We start from the raw sequence: 19,884 nt of genomic DNA on the forward strand, positions 1-19,884 counted from the left end.
TTGTAAAGATGTATTTTTAACAAGGACGATTTTTGATTTTTCTTAAAATAAGAAGTTTAGTTTTGAAGATAAGCTGAGATAAGGTTTTGTGTGTGTGTTATTTTGACAAGAGGATCCTCACATCTCTCTTCCTTTCTCAACTCCTCTCACTTGCCTTCCAAAATAGTTGTTTTGGCAAAATATGTCATTAGTCCTAACGTAAAGTTTTAACTGTTTTCATGTGTTTCTTTTAAACTAAAAAAACCCCCAAAACCACCACACTAGAATTAAAGAAAATACAAAAATTTATAACTTTTTTTTCCCCAAAAAACTCTTTGATAATTTTGGGAAATATTCATTAATGATTTAATTACTCTATAAATTAATTTTTCTTTTCTATTCCCAAATAAACTATTAATTGCATGGAAAGCTCTAATTATGGCTGCTAATAGATAGCTAATTCTGCTAGGTATTTATAGTTTCATCTCCCACAGAGTTTGCTGGTATATCAGTAGACATTCCTAATGAAAATACAGCTTTAATGAACAGAAGTTTTCTTGGTGTAACATGTATTGATTCTCTGAATGAAATAATTCTTAGACCAAAAATAAAATAAGCATTTAACATTCAAATAAGAGAAGCTCTGACTATTTTCAGAGGGCAAAGTATTGAGTCAGGCAGCATGTAAGTACAAAAATCTGTATTATCTTCAAAAAGAATTTTTGAAATTTAATTTTAATCACTCTAAGAATACTAACTTCTATTTCAATCCTACAAGGTTATGTGGTTTCCATAATGGGACGTAAAAGACCACTGGCTAATATCAACGCACAGGATTACAAACTACGCACTCAAGCAGAGAGGCAGGCTGTCAATTTTGTTGTGCAAGGTAAAAATCTGCCTGCCTACCTTCCTACTTAGCTACCTGTCTCTTTATCTGTGCTTGGCTTTAGTGGACATCAACTCTGATAATCTCAAAAGAATGAATATTCTAGTAGTCTACTAGAGTAGACTACTGAGGCATAAATTTTCCTATAAAAAGAGAAGTTTAAATGATGTATTCTGCCTACCTTGAAAATTAACAGTAAACAGTATCAAAAAGCACAATGTTCTAATACACTGTAGTGCTCTCTGGTAGTTAAATACGTATAGATACAAACTATGTGTAGAGAGAATATCTAAAATTCAGTGCTTCAGATGTATTGTTGTCATAAAACATTTTCCTTTCTGGTTTTGATAGTTTGTTACTCCAAAAGGGTTTCTCTGATCATGCTGCTTACAGATTCTATTTTTTATTTTGCCAGATAACTTTAGTTTAAGAAATAAACAATATTACAAGAATCATGCCTTGTTACTATTTGTTTTTAAACCCAACTCATTCTTTGTAAGGAACATTCAAACTTGATTCTGTGAAGGGCAAGAAAAAAGGTGTTTTTTCACAGGAAAACATTGCAAACTTGCCACATAGGTTGGAAATGTAAAAATCAGCAGAAAGTGCTCAAATGTTAGTTAATATCTGATGCATTAACATACTCTGTTTAAATCGCTTGGGGCTCGGTCTTGTACAGAATTTAGCCACCAAAAGTAAAAAATACCAGCTGAGTCGGCAGTCCAAAACCAAGATCCCTCCTACCAAGCTACCCCTTGGAAGAATTATTTTTTTAATTGGATGATGCTGACAGGGTTTTCATTAAGTTATATTGGAAGCATACAATTTACAGGCAAGTAAAAAGTGCTTTCTAGACATGGTGATGGCATGCTTGTTACAAAGTGGCTTGAATTTTCCTTTTGAAAGGATCATTTGTTTTTTTCTTTTTCCCCTCTCCAAATATTATTCATTTTAAGCTTTCATTTTAGAAATGACTTAAGTATATATGTCATGTTTGACACTTCTTATAATTAGTAACTGAATTTAAGTACTGTCTCTGCAAGGAGATGTACAGATCTAGAATTCTAATATATGCCCTATTCCTTGAATAGCAGTTGTGCTCAAGTGGTGGCTGCCTTGCTGTATTAAGCCCCCAAATGTAGAATTTTAAGATATCCTTATAAAATCTGTGGCAAAGCTTGCACATTTGTAACCCTGGGCATGCCTGTACAACCTTCTCCAGAGACTTGTCTTCAGTTTACCTGGGTTTCCATCCAGCTGGCCAGCAGCCCTCTCCAGTCAAAAGCACAATGCTTGAGATAATACAGGGAGTCCTGCTGAGTGTACGGGGTAGCACTAATAAAGCTATACGGCCTTCTGAGCAGCACTTGCTTATGTCCATCTGTCCAAAGAGCTTGGAGCTGAAGCAAAGCTATCACAGGACTGTTTACAAAATGCTCGCTTATAAGTATCATAACCTACAATAATAAGATTATCATATTTCATTGTTGGTTCAAATAATACTGGAGGTGAAATCCAATGAAAAATAGAGTATCTGCTATTCAGAATATGAATATTAGAAGCTGTGATCAAGCAAGGATTACATACTCTAAAGTATTCAGTATTCCCAAATTTTATTAAAAACTTCCTTCTAGACTACAAGGATTTTTTAATTTCAAGATTTCATCTCTGAGATATTTTTTAAAGACTGTAAAAATTTTCTAATTATGCTCTAACATTTTATCACAGTTAGTGTACAAAACTGCATATATATGGTTTATACCTATGTATAATAGTCTAGTTAATTTAAGCAGTTTACATTTTGGTTATAGCAGCTGCAACTGATACCAGAAGGCTTCCTCTGATGCATGACAATATTGAAATGTGGAGTTCCAGCTTTAACTTACTACAACTGGATTTGCCACTGGTCTTTTGTAGTGTTTTTTCTCTTTTTGAATATTTCCCAGTCCAATAGTTTTCACCAATGTACAGCATCATACTCTTCATATTCATATTCACCATATTCTTCAGTTATAATTCATCTCTAGATAACCATATAGAGCAAACCATGTATTTTATTAAGATATTACTAATCATGAAGACTGTTACATTTAGTTGGAAGTAGTCTGGGAGTTTGCTGGTTTGTAAGTTCCAAATGCACTGGGAAAATGATGGAGCGCCATCCACCAGTATCTGGTCTACTATGTTATTTTATCATGTTAACTTTAAGGAACGTCTTTTAAAAGCACTGCAGAACTGGTCAGAAAAATGTAATCAAAATACTTTTAAATGTTTACAAAACTGTGGCAAAGTCAACCAGAAGAATATAATTATTTTCTTTTAAAATATTTAAAAGAACTTTTTTCTAAAAATTGTATCTCAGAAGAAAAAAAATATTTTGAGAGTTCTGTATGTTATTACTTTACATTGTTTCATGAAGAATACATATAGAACATATGTATTGTGATGGTTAAAAACTCAATTATATAATTTTATTCTCACAATCACTAAGAAGGTCTCCTGACCTCTGCTGAAACATCCTTTCTTATTTTCTATGTCAAGGTGTCCATTTTGTGTTATATTGAATCAGTTTGACACATCATTTGAACAGGAAAACAAGCTAGGTGTTTGGGGCTAAATTTGCAATTAGACATAGCCATCTCAATAATCAGCAGTGGATCCCCAGGTGATGTAGTTAATGAGTAAAACAGTTTCAGGATGGGATTCAGAGGAGGCAGTTTGTCACAGAAAACCATGAAAGAAGGGGTGTTAAGTCTGTCTCCTCAATCTCTTAGATATTCTCTCTCACATCCCAGGAGAGTACCTTTACCATTTGTCTACCTGGCTGCTCTTTGTCCCTACTCTGGAAGCTGGACCAGTTGGAGGAAGGAGTTCAAAATTCATTGAGCTAGGGGGTGTGGAAAGGAAGATGTCTATGATCTAGTACCTTTAGGATATCGGATGGGACACAGGGAATGGTGGCTTCCAGTCCCTACTTAAATTTTTTTCCCTGTATTTTATCTGAAAAATCTTTATATAAAATGTATTAAAACACTGTGGCACAGTTCAGAAGAGACCCCTTCACCAAACCTCAGGCCTGGAGAATCATTCTGCCTCTTAATCGCCAGAAATGCATAATCTATTATATAAAATGACACTGGTTTATGGACCACTGCTCTTAACACTGTAATGTAATGAATATACATTACACACACATGGAAATATGAAAAAGCATAAAATTAAGTTTCCAAATGGAAATGTAGCTCTGAAACAATGTTCTAACCTTTTGTGACATTACATTTTAATTGATTTATAGGTAGATTTTAATTCCAATTTAGAGTTAGATAATTTCAGACATTTTTTATAAAAAGGAAGTTTTCGACTCATGGCCATGACTGACAAATTCACCTTTAATTAACCCGTAATTTAATATTATTTTCTGGGTTTAATTAACATGTAATTATTTAGTTTGTTATTTATTAATCTTACGATCTGTTTCACATATTACATGAACTGAATCTACCAGTTTTGCAAATTCTTATAATTCAAAATCTTTGGATGTTTTTCATTCCTATGCCATACTTCCAAGAAGAACATTTTCCTTTCATATGCTTTAAATTAAAAGCGGATCACTTTTCTTTCATAGGATCTGCAGCTGATCTTTGTAAAATGGCTATGGTGGAGATTTTTACCTCTGTTGTCATTTCTCCCACTTTAACAGCCAGGTTAGTAATGAATGATTGCAAAGCTTTGATTTTAAAACAGAATTAATTGAAATGAATGTGGTTTGGGCATTTTAAGCAGCTGTAGAAATATAGTGTATTCCTCTGAATCTTTTAACAAGCAAGGACTTGTGGAATGGTTTTATACATTCAAAGTTATATCTTTGTGCTTAAATGGTTGGATCCGTAAATCCATCCCAAGGCAATGAAGTGCCCTGGGGCCATTTAAACTCAGTCAGATCTAGTTCAGTGGTAGTTCTACATGTTTGAAATCAAGCTCACTGATCATATCCTTCCTGTATTTTGAGTGTATTGTACAGTGGGAATTGAACATTCAATGGGCTGGGGAAAAAAACAGGAATCAGGAAACCGGTGCTCAAGGAAAATAAATGAACATTTTTTATTCTTGTATGGATGGCTTTCCTTTGCTAAAGAAAAGCTAGGTCATCATGATTCTTTTCTGTTGTAATTGCTCATAGTTGGGTAGGAGATCACAGAGTGTCCTCAAGATTTTTATGCCACTGGCAGAAATAATGAAGTCTACTTTTCCTGTAATAAAGGGTGGAGGGGATGGTGCAGAGAGTCAGTGAACGTTAGTATTTGCTGCAATAGAAAGATAGTCTGAAGGCTAACATGCAGAAAAACCCCAAACATGGATTCTCATCTTTTGCATTGCTGTAGTAAACAATCAAGTAGAACAGGAATTTTTGCAGAAGTTCAGATAAAGACAGAGATAGTGGGTAGTGCAGAACACCAGCATTTCTGTTGTCATCCAGACAGGGAAATCATAAAATCTTAGCTGTAGCAATCTTGTATTAAGGACTTCAGTTGGAGTTTAGGTCAGTACAAAGTGATAGGATTTGGCCTTCCAAATAGACTTTGCAATTATATGTAATATCTAACGCTATAAATACTCTGTGTGTGTCTCTGTGTCTGTATCATTTACACACAGCAGTGTTGTCTTATTTAATCAATGTTTAAAAAATGTAATTTATAATTACAAATATAAATTGTATGTGTTAAATTCAAAGGTAGAGTCACTCCCATCTCAAAAATAAAACTTGTTCTGAGTAACATTCATAAGCGTTCTTGCAACTTTTTGAGCAAAATAGCATTGAACTATTACCAAAAAAGGAGAAATAAGTGGCCCTCTACTACAAATCTCAAATGGGAAATGGTTCTTTGGGGAGATACTGTGTGCAGCCAGACAATGATACATTTATGTACCAAAGGTTGGATGATGTGCTGTAATGTGTTGCATTGTACATTTGGGGCAGATTCTCTGCACTGATTATAATTCTTTCTGCGGCCTGAGTTGTATGAAGAGGCCAGAATCCGTCAGCTGTGGCCTGGTTGAATATTTCTTTAGCAGGTGTAACTTTTGAGTTAGATCAGCAATAGAGCAGCTGCTTTCTGGGACAGAGCAGCCAACAGTCTTCACTGGAGGGGGCAAGTGGAGGTGGTGAGAGGGCAAAGAGCATAATCCCTTCTTCGGTTCCTACCTAGACATAGATCTTTAGGTTCAATAACTAGCTCTTTGTTGTAATTCTGAGAAAGCCAAAGGTTTTTGTGACTAATGCCAGGTCTGATAAAGCTTGTGAATGTTTTCTTCTCTCAGCATAAAATTTTACTTGAGTTGTCCTTTCTCAAAACTATTTCTTTTAAAGAACTAGTGTCACCAAATGTCTAAGGAGGTAACAGATGTGGTGAAGTATTGTTGAATTTCCTTGTGTTGTGAAAGCATAGAGGAATGGCTACACCAGACCTCAGAGAAGTATAAGTACCTAGCCTCCTTACTTCTATCATAAATATCACAGCTGGGAAGGACCATGACTGCAAGGGCATCTAAAAGAAGCAGACTGTTTTAAACTGGAATTTTGAACTTTTGCCAGCCATTAACAACTGGATGGCTTTGCTAAAGGAAAGCCTTTTAATAGTCACTCGTGCTCCTTGCTGTAATATTTAGTAGGTACTTAGAAACCGGGCTTGTCAGAAAAGCACAATCAATGCCTTTATAAATTCTGTGAACACTCACCTGGTTGGATGGTGGCTTAGGCACTTGAAAGCATCGTTGTTGTCTTGCCAAAAGAGTATAGGACTGAAACTTGAAAATTTGTGTTTCCACTTGTCTGCTGGGTGACATGCAGTTAGTTATTTTTTCAGTGGTCTGTTTCTTGATTTTCTTATCAGTCAAGTCAGGATAATGATCCTAACATCCTTTGTAAAGCGCTTTGAAAAATATTGTTAAAAGGAAGTGTATACATAATTGGTGCTGTTGTTGTAACAGTAGGAATGCACAGTAGCTCTTCCAAAATGAGAAATATAATCAGTCTCCTATTATCATCACATCAGATCATATTCATTCCAAAGATAGCACACTAATATCTTTTCTCCTATCTTCACTCCCTTGTAAGTATTTTTTTTTCCCTATTAGAACTTCTAATTTTGGAAACAGGGTTTTCACTTTGAACAGCATATCAAAGAGAAATATCTTTTATATATGCTTTAGAAGTGATTACGAACCCCACCTTTACACTGGGAGACAGTATCCTATAAGGCATAGTCAAGCAGGGGGTAACACTCAACATTTTGTATTCCTTACCTTAGGAATAGTAAAAAAAAAAAAGCTAAATAGTCTTACAGTTTTTAGTGTTCGTTTGCAGGTATGTTTGCAGTCTTCTGCACTGACAGCACTGCATTCATTTTGCATACACTAAGCTGTTCAGCTGTGAGCAAGCTCTGACCCAACAGTATGAAGCTTCATTTTTATATGACTAGTAGTCAGTAGATTTTCAGTTATTGTTTGCACATATGATATTGCATTTGGAAGTCAAGGAAAAGTAATCAAGTTACATTTTCATGATGGTTCATCAGTGAGACCCTCTTGACGAAACAGTGTGTTTCACTGTGACTAATCAATGTCTGCTTTGTCAAATAGCAGTCTCATTTTTCTCTTTGTGTTTCTTCATCTTTTAATTCAAATGCCAGCTTAGCAACTTATACTGATGATAATAAAAATTCAATCAGTTACTTGGAAATAATTTTACAGAAGTGGGGAAAAGTAGCATTAAGTGCAAGACATGATAAGGAAGTAATAATTAGTATGGGTTAGCTACTGGCATCAGTGTTAATATCTCTGAATTTTGTGTGGCACTGATGAGTAATCAAAATGCTTTCTTCAGATTTCTTCCATATTACCTAGATCTTTGTTAAGATGCTGTTCTGCTGCTGCTGGCCAAGTTGCTTACTGAAAATGTGCTGCTGACATAAATTATTCAAGTGCCAGTTTTTACCTGTCTGATACAATTCACAAAACCTCCACACAATGTTTCCTGCAGGCAGATGATAGCAAAGTAACTTCTGAAATGAGATCAAGGTGTACAGTATCAGCTGAAAGAAAGATTTATGGAATTAATGAGAGTGGGAAGGTGCTTGGTGAATTCAGATGGACAATTGTAGTTATTTTCAGTGTTTAAAACATCATTGCAGTGGCAGATGCATGGAAACTTGGTAAGAAAGAAGGATAGGATACTGAGAGATTGTGGAAGAATTGCTGCCTATAGCAATTTTTGTAAAAATTATCACTTTGTAAGCTGAAGATACACTGATGTTACCCAAAGTCTACCTGGTGCTACACAGACTTCTCAGAAAGTCATTGAAGATGATAATATCCCAACAACATGCAAGTTAAATTTAACAAGTCTGCAGAACCATTGAGTAATTTGGTGTGAATCCAGCAATTCTGCTTTCTCACCAATTTATTGTTCCTCCAGCACTGGACCTGTGCCACAAACACACAGCTTTACTTCTCGGCATGTCCGGAGCCGAATTAAAGACACAGGTTCAGCAACAGGCCAGATATAAATGAAAGATCCAAAAAGGAGGAGCTACTAGTAAATAAAAGGAAAAGGCACGATCTTATTTTCTTGGTTCCAGCTGCATTTCAGTAGCAGTGGATGTTGGAGGTTTTCTATGTATTCCTCAAGGAACAAACACTTTAACCAACCTAATGATTTTCTGAGTTGGTGAACTGTGAATGCAGCTTGCTTCTACACAGATAGCTACATTAGTAAGAAACAACCCTAATCGTCCCAGGAACAAGCATTGTGTTATGCCACCTGGATTTTTTCAGATACAAATCACATGATAAATCACAAATGATTCATTTGTTGGAAGTGGCTTCAATTTTAGTTACCCACAAGAACCCAGAGGCATTTTTATAAGGTGTGTAGGGATTCAAGCATTAGTACTTTATTGATTGGTTATAGTTTCTCAGATTTTTACAAAAGGACGTACTAATAAAACCAACTGCTTGATTACATCATAGCTTCAACCAAATACATTCAGCAAACTGCTTAGTGCTGTTGCTACACGTGGTGATTTTCTATAATTCTGGGCATAAATCTTATGTCCCTTTATCTGTTTCTTCAGGAATTACAGACTTCTTTTTACTCATGTTTCTTTTGTAGCAGTTATCCAGGATTTTCAAACAAATGCTTATTGCTCTGGTACTCTGCCCACATTTCCCAGTATATGGTTGCAGATCTGCTCTAAAGGATTAACTCTAGCAAGATTGTCAACTTCTATCCTTACCCTAATGCTGGAGAAATAGAATCACAAGGAAAAGATAAAAGCTTTGGATTCTGCTTGAGGAGAATAAGATTATTTTTTTTTCACAGACATGCTTTTGTTTCAGTAGCAGAAGGGAACATCTGAGATCATATTGCTGTGTCAGAAAGGACTGTGAGCTCTCCATAGCTGCTGTCCCAGCCCAGTATGTAGCTCTTGCTTCCCAAAGTGACCAAATAACCTTACATTTCTAGGTGTGCTATAACAGCAAAAAATCATTGCTTTCCTCGAGCATTCAAAGGAGTGTTTTGCATGTATCCACAAGATGGTGAACTGTTACCTGAACACTTTATGCATAGTGAGCCAGAACAAGTCAGAATGATTTATTCTTTCTAGAAAGAGCTAAATATATTTAATATGCTTAAATATCACAGCCAAAAAGGACATTCATGATGTAGCAGGTTTTTCAATGTTTCTTTATTGGGTCATTGAACACAAATAAATAATTTTCGTTTATAAAAACCTTTTGTAGGTCACCTTTTAGATTGGTGTGTTTTAAAACACTTTGGGTACACGTGAAAATTCTATTCTCTTTAATTAACCATCTGTTCAGCTTCCTGCTCTTCATTATGTAGCTGCTAAGAAAACAAATTTCAGAAGTTAGCTGAATTTTTGTAGTTAAAATGTTAAAATATCTTGTTGCTTTTTATTATGGAAGCATTGAAAGAGGTAGATGCAGGTAACATCTATGCAGGCATGATATATCTTAAGCTATCGCTTTTAAACTACCACTTTAGAAATCCTTATAAATGCAGCTTCAAAAGAAACTCAAAAAATCTACAAAATGTTGCAAAATTATCATAACCTTGTTCATCAGTTACATGACAACTTAGCAGGCATTTTTTCCCAGGAATCTCTGTACTTTTGTGGGGAAACTGTGCAGCAATTAAAGAATAGGTAGTATTTGTAGTATCAGGGAAAATTAATGCAGTTTTAGTGTGGAGAACACAGAGATTTCTAAAGAAGAATTGGATCCAACACCCATCTGGTCCACTATCACTGAGCGTGGCCAGTAGCAGATGCTTCGGGAGGAAGGTGTAAGATTTGTAGCAGGATAGCCTGTCTGTCTGCAGATTCTCATCTTGCTCTGATTGTGGGGATGAGTCTAAGTTCTGAAACAGAAAATTTAGAAGTCTTTCCCCAAAATCACTGTATGTCATAATTTCTAAATTTTCTTGAAATCCATAGAAGTGTTTGTTACATGAGCAACCATTCTGGCATAACATAAAAAGACAGACAAGGATATTAACATTTGGGATATAAAATCTGATGCTGTTGTATCAGAAAATGGTATTAATTTCAATGATCAGGGACATAGTACTTTTTAAATAAGAAGAAAACCATGTGTGAATAGAAAATGACTGATTTTTAAAAAGTATTTCTAAATGTTTATTGTGCTACCAAGTGATCATTAATACCCTTTTTAAAGTATTGTGCTTTTAGTAGCTATTTTTATTGTACTTATATAAAAACTTAAGTATTAGCATTGTCTTAAGTAATGCATTATAGGATTATTTTAAAGTTTAACTAGAATTTTTACTCAAACAAATAAGCTATGATGGTTTTCAAATAACTCATCTTTTTTGCTCCTTTTCCAAAGAGAATCCTTTGGCTTTAGGAAATCTCTTGTTCAGTTTCGATTTAATTCTCAGCATGTCTTCAAATTAGAAATGAAATGTGTATTTTTTCATGAAAATTTTGCACTTGAGTACTCTAGCTCAGTATCAGACAACCCGATGGCGGCACACCATTTTTATTCTGAAGATGCAGAGCTAACCAACAGGAAGCATCTTAAACTATTTTGGTCTGGGCTCTCAGCCTGGTTCTTAGAATAAAGTGCCCTTAATTCCTTGTAAAATCATAGAATCATTTAAGTTGGAAAAGATTTTTGAGATCATCAAGTCCAATGTATTATGCATGACAATTGGACCCTCTTTTATTTAAAGCTTTCCCACTTACCCAATTTTAAATTTGATTTCAATTTATGTTCTGTTCAAACTCTTAAACCAGCCAGCTCAATGTAATATGTGAGCTCGTCTCAGATATGCTTTAAGCAATATCCTCAGCGCCTTACACCTGTGGCTTGGCCTCTCTCATTCCCATCCTTCGTGCTGCCTGCGCTTAGGTAGACCTCCCATGGGAGTGTCAGGGGCTACGGTGAGGGAAGGGAATAGAGACAGCGATTGAGATTGAGGTGAGCTTTGAGTGGTCTGGAGCTGGCATGGGGTGAGTCCAAATTGCCTGCTTCCAAATGATGGAGTAAATTAACCTGCAGTTAGTCCGTAGGAATTCATCGGTGGTTTACGTTTTGTATTATCTTCATGCAGACTCATCTGGAAAACTAAACCGTATTATGCTTTGGAAAAATGTACCACAAAAAAGTACAGAGGGCTGTTCTCTCTAACTTCAGGTATCCAACATAGGTGGCTGTATTAGGAGGTGGTACCCCCGCAAAGTCGGTGCATAGATTTGAGGTTTTCCAGATGTTAATTGAGAACACCTAAGTCAGAGCCTACCTTGGCCCCTGACTGTAGAAGGAGCATGAATTTAATTCGTTTGAGCATCTCTTGGCACACTGTAATGGCCTGAAACACTGCACATAGTCCAAGAAAGACTACTATGATGATCTTGTATTTTTTTCCCCTATCCTACACTGCCTCTTCCATGGGATATTCCTACAATAGAGTCTGCAGCATGTCATGCCACAGCACACTCCTTCGTGGTTTAGACAAAATATTGTTTCCTTTAATGGTAAAGAAATACAACTGCTCGCCAATAAGGTGATAGGTGTTTTGTTGAAGTCAGTTCAATAGTGTACTTATTTCTAGGCAACGCATTTGAAGTAGTCATGGAAAAACTTGTAATTCTGTACTTTAGAACAGAGAGGTGCAGATCTGGAATATATCACTTTAGAGTAACAAACAAAATCCTCATTTGTTCTTATATTAGACAAACTGGCCTGGTACTAGGGAAAAAAATAATTATAAAGAGATAATATGGCCTCATAAATAGAACGCTATGGGAAAAAATCTCTTGATGATAGTTTAATTTGTTTTGGCATATATTAAGTCAATATTATGATTAAGTCAATATTATGATTATGATATAGTAATGATAACTGGGTGGATCCACTGAAGGCCTGAGAAGTTTAGTCTCTGTGTTGTTTCACAAGAAACTGGGAAAGTAGTGTTGAAAAGAATAAAAAATATTTTCTTTTTAAAATTCTGTAGTGCAGCATAATAGTTTCAGAAGGGTACTGTGTGCTGGGCACACTAACCTGATGTCAAAAGCCATGTTCAGGCTGGCAATCACAGAAATGCTTCTGCATTTGAAGGTGCAGGTTGTAGCAGTATCTCCATTCCACGCCACAGTCATACTCAGACACAGGTTGTTTTTCTCAATAAAAGAAATCATGTATGTGCTAATCAGAAATGATGCCTAATCTGCAGGCAATCAAGAAAATAGTTAATAAATATTAGCTTGTAAATCAAAGTCATTCTTATCATCTGTAGAACAATGAAAACACTAGTTTCTGCCTGGTTTGCAGTCTCTAATCTAATTTACCATACCTTTTAGCGAGAGATAATGAGAGGAGCTTGCTATGTCAATAGTCCTTCAAAGTGAAGATGATTCAATTACGCTATTAAGCAAAAGTATAGGATTTTTTTCAAACTTGTTTCACGCAAGGTGTGCAACGGGTAGGTGTGTGCACGCAGTGGAGTGGTGAAAGCTATGAATTTTGAATGTATAAATTGCTTTGATTTTTTCATTCATCTGCATTGATGTCAAATTGAATGCTCCCTTCTTTGGAACAGCATGTAATAACAGAATGTTATTACTCCAACAATTCTGAAAAAATATAGGTGGATTTGTACTATAAACCTGCAAGAGTAGAACTCATTAAGTTGATGTGAGATGGATAAGAAAAAGAGATAAGAGATCATAAAAAAAATAAAAATCTAACTTATTTGATGAAAATTAAGGAGGAAACAGTGTATACTATTCCAGTTCTTGGCATGAAGCTAGGAAATCATGTTTAGCATTAATTAAAACTTATGTAATATCTTTCATTGGAAAATGCAACTCCATGCAGTTCCTCAGTTAACTGAGGCAGTATAACTGAGCAGAAAGGCCCTGCTATTCAGGATGATAAACGTTGAGAAATGAAGGTCCTTTAGCCCAGGTGGAGAACTGAGCTAAAATAGCTGTGCTGCTTTCAGTAGATGAGCTGGAGCATGTAGAGTTGTGTCAGGTGTACTGTGCTGTCCAGACAGAAATTTTGAGTTCAGTTCACATTGTTTCCACAGGTTTTCTGACTCACATAAGGTAGTACTGATCTCCAGTCCAACCCTGCTCCTCATGAATTCAGTTTTACTTTTAGTGTGGAGATGAGGTGATGGGTTGATTCAATGCTGAGTGGGTTTGAAAATCCAATTCTTTTTCTTCCATTCATAAATCCTGATAAATTTATGCTAAAATTTTTAATGTATATTGTAAGTTCTTCTAATAAAGGACTTTTCCTTACCAAATATGCAGAATATATGGTGCTCTAATCCTGACTGCAGGCATGTACTCTGGTACAAATAATAACCAGTCTATTACATTTTTATTGCACTGGTTTAATCAGTGCAATTATTTTCATTTACTCCATTGATTCACAGTATATTCATATTTAATGTTCTTTCTGATTTATATTATTTCAATGAGTATGAGGAATCTCTTGCTTTAATTAATTTACTTGCATTGGAAAATGTAACTTTTCGTGTAACTGTATTCTCTTTCTACAGATGATCCTGGTCTTTTCATCTATTTCTTTTTGTATTCTGTGTCCCAATTTCCTATTAGAAATATGTTAATCTATTTCACTCTGCTTCTGACTGTGTTGCAAGTGACTAATAATTTAAGATCTATTATTAGAGCTCACCACACTGTTAGTCAATGTCACATTGTAATTTAAGGCAGTGTGAAACTATCTTAGGATATTTTCCTGAAAGCTGTGAAAAGTTATAAGTAGTAACCATATTGATGTTTCAGCCATTGGTAAAGAATTATTTACTTGAATAACTGCTAGGTATTAAGAAAAGTCTACAATGGGCATTTAATTTAAATGTTATATATAAATTGCAAAGCAATTTGGAAATAGGTAGTACACTTTCATGACTTAGACTCCCAGCTACAATAATTAAAGAAGTAATAAAATAAACCTAGTAGGACTGCAGTCTTGTCAGAGATGCAGTATTTTTCCTTTCCAGGTGAGAACTACACTCAGGGATTTTATGTGCTAGATTATATCTATTCTGCCACGGACTTAATTCAATAAAATACATTTATTATTTCCATTGCAAAAGTACTTTTGCACCCAAACCAACAATTTCGGGTGCTATTCCTGTAAGCACTGAACAATTAAGTCACAGTTCACATGCAAGACACCTATTGATACAGAACTAATACAGACAAAGAGAAAAACAAAGCAGCAGTATAAATTCATTACACACCAGCTCTAGCTGAAGAGCTTAGGTACGTGTAGGTGCATGGCTTTCCAGATGTTACTGCTTTCAGCTGCACACTCTGTCCTTATGAAGGCAATGGTCCTGATAGCAGAGGTAGCACATCAGGTTGTGTATCTATGCCTACATTTTCATCCTTCAATCCACTTATTTGTCAGCATGAGGACACCTACTCCGCACTTAAGTGAAAAGATTTTTTCCTGGAAAGGACTTAAGTCACTGGCCAGCTAGGAGTTAATATAGGTATACCAGTGAGCCAAGTACTCATACTATTGACCTAATTTGCATTAGTACAACCACATTTATTCCAGCTCAACTTGAAAAAAAAACAAGCTGTAGTAACAAAAATAGCCTGTCTCTATAATTTTTTTGCAATTTTCTGCAAATAGTGTTGGGTTTAAGTAATACCTTGTCACATCATCAAATCCCTGAATGAGATTTCTAAACTAGGAAGCACAGTTTGGGCTTATGACCGTGGCCTTTGTATTTTCAGAATATGTGGAGTGGCAATCCATTTAACTCCATTAATGATTTTATTCATTTTCTTAGGATGTTTATTTTCACTTTAACGTATTCATTGTGCATGTGACAATTAGTTGATGATATGAATGGAAAGCACTGTTAGAAATTTCTTGCATATGTTATCTAAAGTCTCTGAATTTTTTCAGGTTAATTGCCCAGATTCATGATGAGTTGTTGTTTGAAGTAGAAGATTCTCAAATCCAGGAATTTTCAGGTAAATACAATCTCTCCTGCTCTTTCTCCCCCACACTCTTTTTTCTCCTTATAACCTGTGATTTCTTAGAGGATAAAGAATTAATGTAACAAGAAGCAGCACATTGATTCTCATGATTATGAAAATGTATACTAAGCAGATTTTTTCTGAATGTTTTCCACGACTGGCTCTTATGTAGATAAAACATGATATACTCCCCATCTGGAGTTCATCAACATGCTTATTTGTACTGAGTTTTCTTATCAAGATTCCCTCATCCAAAGTGTGAATCCTGTAAAGCTAAGTAGTAATAGTTTCTCCAAGGTTTCAAAGGGATTTAGAAGGAAAAAACAGTTTAAAAGGAATGGCTTGGAAAGTAACTTCCTAAATACTTATGATTGGGACCTGTTACATAAAGAAGTATGAAATTTTTAATGTAAGAATATAATGTACTGTAATTTCAAAGTTAGTTTACTGCTTTTTTTGTATTAAGAGAACTTTATGATGGAACTTTCAAGGTTAAGGGTTAGTAAAAATTCCTGCCTACATTTTTATTCTCTCATCTGGCTTACTTCCAGACATTATTTCCTAAGCCAGAATTTGTCTCAGCATCTGGTACAAATTTAGCTAGTGAACAAGGTCACATAGGAGGCTGTTGGGTCTCTTCTTCAGTGAGTAGTGGATTTATTCCTGTAGGCACCAAATGTTTATTCACAAACTTTGATCTAGCTTGAAGCTCAACAATACCTTTGGCTAAAACAATTAGCATAATGTCACAAATATTTAAAATGAACCAATACAAGAAATATCTTCCATTATAACCTAGGCAGCTAAGAAAAAATTAATTTCACCTTCCTGTGTTGTGTTCATTTAAACAGTACAATTTGCCTTATTAGTCTCATTTCATCACTGATCCCTCTTGTGAGTATTAGTTCATAATGAGAACATTAAACCTCCATCTAATCAAAACAAAGAACCTGGGAAATATTTAAGTTCAATGTGTTAGGGGTATTGTAATGAATTAGGTTATGATATTAACATTTGACCTCTAAAAACAGGAGTTCAAATCTGGTTTAAATTTAAAAAACACCATGCAATTTATCAGAGATTGCAGTATCTCCTCAGAAAAGGCCAATGTCTAAAAGTGCCACGGTTTCAGAGTTAGAAAGTGTAATATATTGAATGAGATCTGTTAGCGTAGAAGGATTTTTATTATCTTGTTTTACATCAATTTGCATTAAGTATAGAGCTAATATTATACCCAAAAGATAAAATTATTCATTGTAGCTTATATGTATAGAAAGTCACTGATTCTGCCCTCATCAGGTCAAATTCTGATCTCCATTACTAGCATGGATTTGCAGTAAATTCAGGAAGATCAATACTTTTCCAGTATAACAGAAAAAACCTCTAGCCATTGTGTTAATAATAGTAATAAATTATCCCACTGTAGAAACATGATGACTAGAGGCTTTTTTCTGAAACACTTTTTTTTTCTGAAAACTTCTTTTTTCTGAAGAGTCCAGTTCAAATGCTCAAGATGTGTCTACTCTGCACACCACAGTGTAACTAGTTTACATATCTCCATGTCTAGCTGCAGTGTGCAGAACAAACATACCTGTAAATTCCTTGTTCTGCTTCAAAGCTATCACCATGTAATTGAAGATCCTAAGATGACCTTTAGGAAATGGACCTGGGCAGTCTAGAGGTCTGAGTTACCTTGGAAATTGTCATTACACTTAACAGAGACTGCCAAGCTTGAATGTTCAAGATGGAAGTTTGTTTCATTCTACTTATTGAAGATTGATTTTTTTAGGTTTGTCTCTACTTTGCCCTAAGAGGCAAAGAAAAAAAAGAAAGTTCTCCATTATGTATAACTTTCAGATATACTCACTTACCTCAGAACAGAACAGTGATAAAATATCTTTTCCTTAACACTAAAGACCAACCTAAGACACTCATTTCAAAGACAGATTTATAGCCTGGGCGGAGAATGGATTGAGAGCAGCCCAGAGGAGAAGGACTTGGGGTGTTGGTGGACAAGAAGCTCAACATGAACTGTCGATGTGTCCTTGCAGCCCAGAAAGCCACCTGTGTCCTGGCTTCACCAAAAGCAGCGTGACCAGCAGGTCGAGGGGGGTGATTCTGCCCCTCTACTCCACTCTCATGAGACCCCACCTGGAGTATTGGACCCAGCTCTGAGGTCTCCAGTACAAGAGGGATATGGAACTGTTGGAGAGGGTCCAGAGGAGGCCACAAAGATGATCAGAGGGCTGGAGCACCTCTCCTGTGAGGACAGGCTGAGAGAGTTGGGGTGGTTCAGCCTGGAGAAGAGAAGGCTCCAGGGAGACCTTATAGCAGTCTGGCCTCCAGTACCTAATAGGGCCTACAGGAAAGATGGAGAGGGACTGTTTACAAGGGCACGTAGGGATAGGACAAGGGGGAATGGCCTTAAGCTGAAGAAGGGGAGATTTAGATTAGATATTAGGAAGAAATTCTTCCCTGTGAGGGTGGTGAGGCACTGGAACAAGTTGCCCAGAGAGGTTGTGGATGTCCCATCCCTGGAAGTGTTTAAGATCAGGTTGGATGGGGCTTTGGGCAACGTGGTCTAGTGGAGGGTGTCCCTGCCCATGGCAGGGGGGTTGGAACTAGATGGTCTTGAAGGTCGCTTGCAGCCCAAACCTTTCTATGATTTCCTTCTTCATTTCTTCATTCATTCATTTCCTTCCCCTTTATTCATTGCTGTTGAGGCTCCACCTGCAGTACTGCATCCAGTTCTAGGCTCCCCAGTACAAGATAGAAGTGGACAGATTAGACAAAGTCCAACGAAGGGCCACAAAGGTGATGAAGGGACTGGAGCATCTCTCCTATGAAGAAAGGCTGAGAGGCCTGGGGCTATTCAGCCTGGAGAAGAGAAGGCTCAGGGGGATCTTACTAAAGTATATACATACCTGAGGGGAGCGTGGAAAGAGGATGGAACCAGGCTCTTTCCAGTGGTGCCCAGTGACAGAACCAGAGACAACAGGCACAAAATGAAACACGGGAGGGTCCCTCTGAGCATCAGGAAATACCTTTTCAGTGTGAGGGTGACCAAGCACTGGCACAGGTTGCCCAGAGAAGTTGTGGAATCTCTGTCCTTAGAGATACTCAAAAGCCATCCAGACACAGTTCTGGGCAACTGGTTCTAGATAGCCCTGTGAAGCAGCAGGGTTGGACCAGGTGACCTCCAGAGGTCCCTTCCAACCTCATCCATTCTGTGTTCTGTGATTAGTTCTGCTACTGGTAAAACGACTAATCCAAGTTGTGTTAAAAGTGACTGAAGCTGGCTCTTTGTTCAGTGTCATTAATGAGGATTTTGCTTGATCTGAATAGGCAGAGAAAGGGTGCGTCTGCACTGGCATGTAACTTCCAGTCAGAAGTATGATGATGAAGCAGGTCTCCCTATTGTCCACAGTCCATGGTGTGAACAGTTTAGTTTTGGTTCACGTCACAGCAGTCTGAGAGTGGTTGACCTAGATTCCTTTCAGATGAAACTAAATCGGGAGATTCTTTTCTCCTCATCTTTTCCAATTATTTCAGGAGCTGCTAACTGAGGTAACAAATTAAGTATGCGGGTTTTAAACCAAAGAAGGAGTGTCAGTAGGATGTGTGCTCCTAATTCACTTTAGTGCTTTGAAAGTCCAAATAGGGTTTTCATTCCTTTACTCAAAGTTCTTTCTCCTTTTTTTTTAAGTCCTTACTCTTCTTACTTTTATTTGCCGATATTCTTTAGCTGTCAGCTTTGTCTTCACATATCTAATGAGCTTTTGTCCATTCAGAAACTTTAAATTACAGAATCTGCTGACTTGCAGTTTCCAGCCTGCAGCTTAATGATCCAGAGAGAAATCTCAGTTGTACAGTCACAAAGTTCGGTAAAGAGAAAGCCATGGACTTAAAGCTAAAGAGTAGTGTTTGAGGGCTTTAATGGACTACAGCTCAGTGTTGCGTTAGTATCCTGTGTTTAGGGCGATCCAAGAAGCACTGGCCTACTATTCAGTGTGTTTGCATTCTGATTCCAGTCATGTTTCTGATCTACTTATTCAGGAAATCAACAACAAATATATGTGTCTCAGTTTTCTTATTTGCAGAATGGATATGAAATCTTAAAATACTCTTAAGATTTATAGATGAAGAACATAAAGGTAAATAGTATTATTTCAATTAGATCATAGCACAACACATAAGCCTTCTCAGCAGCATTTCCCTTATGAAAGTATCTATTCTGTGATGTTTTACAACATTAAAATGTCTATTTGTTTCTAAGACTCTCCTGAGTGGAAGCTGAGGATTGCCAAGAGGCGATCATAATGCTGGTGCTTTCTCTATTCCTGCCTATGACTTCAAAGGCCAAAATAAGAATTTTCAGTACTTTTCAGTATCCAGAAATCCAATATATAATGCACCTAATAATCTATGCCCAACAGA

The 19,884-nt window shown here is 36.4% G+C and overlaps 1 protein-coding gene across 1 annotated transcript in view; it reads left to right on the forward strand.

Annotated features, from left to right (window-relative positions):
- POLN (DNA polymerase nu) overlaps positions 1-19,884 on the forward strand; it is a 134,176-nt gene that overhangs the window by 83,658 nt on the left and 30,634 nt on the right. Inside the window, exons 21-23 of the mRNA XM_075752671.1 lie at positions 758-868; positions 4,494-4,572; positions 15,374-15,441. Of these exons, the coding sequence (XP_075608786.1) occupies positions 758-868; positions 4,494-4,572; positions 15,374-15,441 (258 nt within the window). The remainder of the gene's footprint in view (positions 1-757; positions 869-4,493; positions 4,573-15,373; positions 15,442-19,884) is intronic.

This window comes from Balearica regulorum, chromosome 4 (assembly GCF_011004875.1).
Source record: "Balearica regulorum gibbericeps isolate bBalReg1 chromosome 4, bBalReg1.pri, whole genome shotgun sequence".
Lineage (NCBI taxonomy): Eukaryota > Metazoa > Chordata > Aves > Gruiformes > Gruidae > Balearica > Balearica regulorum.